The 6,000-nt window shown below is 52.6% G+C and overlaps 1 protein-coding gene across 1 annotated transcript in view; it reads right to left on the bottom strand.

Annotated features, from left to right (window-relative positions):
• EHMT1 (euchromatic histone-lysine N-methyltransferase 1) overlaps positions 1–6,000 on the bottom strand; it is a 184,275-nt gene that overhangs the window by 79,276 nt on the left and 98,999 nt on the right. Inside the window, exon 10 of the mRNA XM_011985185.1 lies at positions 2,725–2,870. Within this exon, the coding sequence (XP_011840575.1) occupies positions 2,725–2,870 (146 nt within the window). The remainder of the gene's footprint in view (positions 1–2,724; positions 2,871–6,000) is intronic.

The raw sequence follows: 6,000 nt of genomic DNA, 5'->3' as shown, positions 1-6,000 counted from the left end.
CTTAATTTAATTTAATTTAATTATTTTGAGTTTTCTATCCAAAAAATAAGTCAGAGCCCAAGGGATCTGTTTAATTTTAAACAACAAAAAAAAGCTTCCTGCACACTGAATACAGAGAAGACCATGAGTGCTTAAGAATGCGAAGGGAGAAAGGGAGGTGGAGAGGGGCGGAGAGAAGCAAACTCAAGCCCTCTGGATACCAGCAGAGGCTGTGAGAGACCCATTCATCACTCTGCAAAGACAAGTAGCTATTTATTCTGCCAATCCCGGCTGAAGCTTGTTTCAGAGATACCAACCAGCCCTAGCAGATGCGGGGAAGTTCTTCCGTACCAAAGAATTCCAGCCTGCACTTGCAGGAGGAATGACAGAACAGCAAAATCACCATTTTTCAACTTTGAATGAAACAATGGATGCAGGCAGCGGTCACCAAGGACGGCGCGGCCTTCCGGCGGACAGGCAGCCGCCTCAGACACCCAGAGCCTCCTCAGCACCACTCCCAGCACACGAACTTCCACAGCATTCTCGCCAGAATTAAGTCATAAAATAAAAATCTTAGGTGCTTGAATGTAAACCAGTTCTTTGGATCTAACTTTCAGGCTATAGGAACTAAGGCAAATGACTTAAACAATACAAGAAGGTTATGAGGTAAGTCCAGAATCTGGAATCCAGATTCTTTCAGCCAACAGCATGGCAAATGGGAAGAAGTGCGGAACAGAGAGAATGTTCTGGGTAAAAGAAACACAAGAGACTTAAGAGACGTTGCAGCAGATTGATTTAATGAGTGGAACGGAACCAGTTTGGATCCAATTAGAAAGAGATAAAAAAAAGTAACAGGCATTTTGTCAACAGACCTTTGACCGTGGACTAGGCACTAAATAATAACAGGAAACTGTTATTTTTGTCACATGTGAAAAAGCCCTGCTGTTACGTGAGAACAATGGTCCCTTTCTGATGTCAATAAAAACATACTGCGCTATTCAGTAGTAAAATGGGGTTTGCTTTAAAATAGTAAGTAGTTCAAATCCAAGACAGGAGGGTGGAGGGGAGAATGCTGGTGACAGAGGAGGCCAAGTAGAGGATTCCGAGCTAACTGCGCCCTCACTTCTCACTATGGAAAGTTCTTTTAAAACAAGCGAGGGGCTCTGCGGAGGGGCCGAGTGTGGCGGGACATGCAGCGAGTGACATGAACACTCAGAGCTGGGAAAAGCCGTCGCATGGGGAGCCCGCTGGGCACACGTGCCACAGAGGAGAGGCGCTGAAGCAGACGGCGCCTCGCCAGGCTGGGGTGAGACAGAAGCAGCACCGGTGTCGAAGTCTGAGTAAACGCACGTGCACTGGAAACGTGGAGATACAGACAGTGAAGCCACAGGGAAGCACGTGTCAAACGGGGCCTGCCTCCACTGCACCCTGCCTAACACCTATGGAGAAGAGGAGGAGGAGAACCAGTGGTTCTCAAAGTGTGGTCCCCGGACCAGAAGCATCAGGAAAAATGGGGAACGCTTTAGAAAAGCAAAATCCCAGCCAGGCCAGACCTGCTGAATCAGAAACCCCGGCCACGCAAACAGGCACCAGGGTGAGGGCCGTGAGCGAAACTGACTGGCCTGTTCCAGGGCTCGGCCTGCTCCCCCCGGGTGCTGCCTGTGCTCCCTGACACAGCGGTCGGGCCTGACCTTTGGAAGGAGGCTCCCATTCCTGCCTTCCCCACAGCAGGCCGCTGAGTCTGGAGCCACCACTTGGCCTCTCTCACAGGCCTCACCTGTACCACCTGGGCGATGGCCGATGCTGCACAGGCTGCCGTGAGACCTGGAGAAGCTCCCTATGCAAAAGGCTTGGAATAATGCCCGGCATTACTACGTGAATGGTTGTCCTGTTCATAGTTCACTTATTTCTACAACGTGCAGCTACGACTCAACAGTCGAGTTGAAGATGGATCCGCTGGCCAGTAAGACCAGGAAACTCACTGAAGCGACAGCCTGACACACCCCTCAGGAAGCAGACAACACTAATGGCCACGTGCTGACTTCGGCCACAGCAAATGCAAACCCGGGGCAGCCAGACACCCGAGCAGTGTCACTGCACGTGGTGCCTCTCGGCCTGGTGCCAACAAGCCTCCTGCTCGGACCCTCACCACAGCCAGCCATGGTCACGAGGCTCTCAGGGCTGAAAGAAATCTTGTTAAAAAGAACTGGAGAAATTCTCAGAAAACATTAATTCCGTCTGTGCTCTGCCTGTTCCCCCTCTCCTGTCCCAGAGGCAGCAGAGACGGGGCGTGTTGAACCCTCTGAGTCTGTGATCCCCGGTGAAAGGAGAGAGGCGGCCGAGGCCCAGCCCTTGCGGGGCCTGCCCTGCAGGGAACCACAGTTCTGGGCAGTTCCAGGCCCCCCTTGGTGTGACTCTCCTGCCTCAATCTACTCACTTTGTTTATAGCAAGGTAGGAGAAACCTTGTCAAAATCATGATCATAAAAGAGAAACACAACAGGCCATTTTCATTCGAAGAACTTGTCTACACAATCCTCCTTTTTAAGAAGCTCTAGACCTGTGTTTCATCATCTGCCGCGATTTCACCGTTGGGATCCGCTCGATTGGTTTTGTGCAGAACCCACTCAGACTCCCCCCTGGCCGTGCAGCACAACTCCCTCGAGGGGGCTGTCGGGGGCCACTGCTGGGCCGGGCTTCCTCGCGCACTCCTCGTGGCTGCTTTAAACGAAAACAAACATGCTTACTTCGTGGTCCACGCTCTCGGTAGCCATGCACTGGTTGTTGGCCAGAGTGGAGATCTCTCGGCTCCTCGGTGTTTCCATCCGGCAGCTGCAGAGAGGCACTTCCTGGAGGCCGTCTGTCTCCAGCACATCTGGACCGTTGGCCAACCCTAACGTCACACAGACACATGTCAGCTCCTGCAATCCTGACCTCAAAAGAATCATCTAGAAAGTGATCAGTTATGGAGTCTCAACAGTGATCTCACACGCCAGGAAATGAAAGCAATGCGGTTGATTACTGAGGCACAAACAGCCCTGCACGGGGCAGGGATGGCCACCACCTGGGCACCATGAAGGAGTGGCCTGTGCCTCCCCAGCTAACAAACCCCCTGCCAGGGTCTCAAGAGGCACCTATTAACCTGTGTTCTCAGGTTCTCAGGACCCAGGACACAAGCTCCAAAGCCAGAGGCTGGTACCTCTGGCAGTAGCTCCTAAATCTTTTGTTTTTCAAACAAAAGAGCATTCACTGCCTTTTAAGACCTTGTTTTCCTACTTGGTTTTAGAATGGCAACCACACACACACAAAAAATCAGTTTGAAAGGTTTTAATAACGGTTCGTCTATTATCTAGAATTCCACTCACCTACTACAATAGTCCAAAGAGCCCATTTATTAGCCTGAAAGAGGAAAGCACCAGGGAAAACAAGGGAAGAAACTAGAGGAGAATTAGAGCTCAACATGTGGCTGACAATGACAGCATCGTCCACAGGGAAGGCTGCAGCAGACCTGTGGTCAGGCAGGCGGCCTTGGGCCCGTCCCAACACAGCCAGGGGTGGTGCCCCCCACGCCCTGCCCCCAGCCCGGGGTGGGAGAGACCAGCAAGGCCAAGGCTGTTGAGCGGCAGGGGCAGGGGTGGAGGACAGCCGCCAGGAAGACCCTCAAGCTTGGCAAGTAGCTTCAGTGGGTGCTGCTCCCAAAGAAAGCAAGATCGCGTTTCACATTTTCTTTCTTGTTAAACCGTCAAAGCAGAAGTAGAAGGTGAATCAGTGTCTCAAATACTCACTATTGCCTGTCTTAATTAAAAATAATTAACTCTTGGCTGGGCGCGGTGGCTCACGCCTATAATCCCAGCACTTTGGGAGGCCAAGGCAGGCGGATCACGAGGTCAGGAGATGGAGACCCCCCCTGACAACATGGTGAAACCCCGTCTCTACTAAAAAAAAAAAAAAAACAAAAAAAACTAGCTGGGCGTGGGGCACGTGCCTGTAATCCCTGCTACTTGGGAGGCTGAGGTAGGAGAATCACTTGAACCAGGGAGTCAGAGGTTGCAGTGAGCCGAGATCCTGCCACTGCACTCCAGCCTGGTGACAGAGGGAGGCTCTGTCTCAAAAAATAAAAATAAAATTAAAAAAAAAACTCTTGTTTTCACATCTAAAAATATAGTGTTAAAGTCAATTAAAATGGAGACCAGGACTAAAGAATCCTTGAACAGACAAAGCCAGTTGAGCCAAGGAAGCCATCTTGGCCTTGCTTGATTTGAAAACAAAGGATCTCGTGGGCTACTTCTTGCAAATGCCTACAGTAAAGAAAAAGAAAACTTAAGCTCCACCATCCAGAAGCAGCCAACCAATCTCCAGAACTAGGGACTTTGCAGCAGGGACAGAACAAGCGAGGAAACTGTGTCATGACCCCGTTGGGTGTTTTCCTGGTTTTACTTCCCTGTTCACCCGAAAAATCCTTCCCCTCGTGTTTCCTCAGGGCTGCTCCCAACCCCCTCGTGTTTCCTCAGGGCAGCTCCCAACCCCCTCGTGTTTCCTCAGGGCAGCTCCCAACCCCCTCGTGTTTCCTCAGGGCAGCTCCCAACCCCCTCGTGTTTCCTCAGTGCAGCTCCCAACCCCCTCGTGTTTCCTCAGGGCAGCTCCCAACCCCCTCGTGTTTCCTCAGTGCAGCTCCCAACCCCCTCGTGTTTCCTCAGGGCAGCTCCCAATCCCCTCGTGTTTCCTCAGTGCAGCTCCCAACGTGCTTCTGGTTTGGAGCTGCCCGGTTCATGAATCGCTGCTCAAGGAAACCCTTTAAGAGCTGCACTGCGCCTTAGTGCATCTTTTGACAACACCCACGCTGAGTCACCCACAGCCGCTTCTGTTTGTCTCCAGCCCATTTGGAATCTGATACTGGTCATGGCCAGGAGAGAATCCAACTCTGTGCAAAGAGCCAATAAGCATGTGAACAGCCCACACTGCCATCAAGGACTCTCCGTGCAGGTGGCACCGACTCCGGCACAGAGGTGCTTCCTAATCATGTGCTGCCTGAGATCCCAGCCTCGCCTCCGGATCACCCGTACCCCTAAAGACCGGGAAAACGATGAGGTGGAACTTGAATTAGAATCACTACAAGTTTAAAGCTGGGCGGGCCTCTGAGATGATCCTGCTTAGCAACCAGATTTTTAAAAGGAGAAGACGGACACAAACCACACAAAGCTGTGAGATGACTGTCCTACCACAGTGCCGGCCGAGAGCTGCCGAGAGGCTGCAGTGAGACAGGTGAGAACCCAGGGTCTACATGCTTGGATAACGACGCTGTGGCTCAGACAACTCCGTGCAGGTGGAGCGTTTCTGTCCCTCAAGCAACCAACCTCCACCAAGCTCTGGCTCTCCCGCCCGAGGCCACGTTGCCATGGTTACCGGCTCCTGGCCTCTCCCAGGCTCAGACCCTCTGCCTCCTGTCGCCGCTGGGTGACATCGCCATTCAGCCTCAACAAGGCAGGCCCAAGAGCAAGGCAACGGAGAGAGAGACGAATGCATACGGAGAGCACTTCTGATCTTCACTTTCTCCTTGGCCCAAGGCTCAAGCCTAGACCCCCTGAACCACAACCAGAGGCATCACCTGCCCCCACTTACCCGCTCAGCACACTCCACAGGCCGATCGCGCCTATCCCATCTGAGACGCACACCACCCAGGTCTCCCAGAGCCCCAGATCCTGTCCAGCACCCCTTGATCACCGCCTCCCTCTGGGGTCCTGGGCCACACGGCCAGCACAGTGGGCACCACTGCCTGTCTCTTCTACGCACTGATGGTCTACATCGAAAGCACGACTGAACAGGCCAATCGCTGACTGACCAATCGGTGCTGATAAAACAGGTACATCAATTTTGGGAGGTCAGTTTATAAAACGTCACACAAGCCGAGGAGCCCCTACTCGTTGCCGTTTCTCCTCCGGCTCCGCGTTGGCTCTCGCCCTTCTGGCCCTGATGCTCGGCACCATCCTTCCTTTATAGCTACCTTCCCCACCTTACCTTACCGG

The sequence above is a fragment of the Mandrillus leucophaeus genome, unplaced genomic scaffold (genome assembly GCF_000951045.1).
Source record: "Mandrillus leucophaeus isolate KB7577 unplaced genomic scaffold, Mleu.le_1.0 Scaffold28, whole genome shotgun sequence".
In the NCBI taxonomy this organism is placed as follows: Eukaryota; Metazoa; Chordata; class Mammalia; order Primates; family Cercopithecidae; genus Mandrillus; species Mandrillus leucophaeus.
Note: the sequence above shows the minus strand (reverse complement) of the source record. Positions and strands in the feature narration are given on the sequence as shown.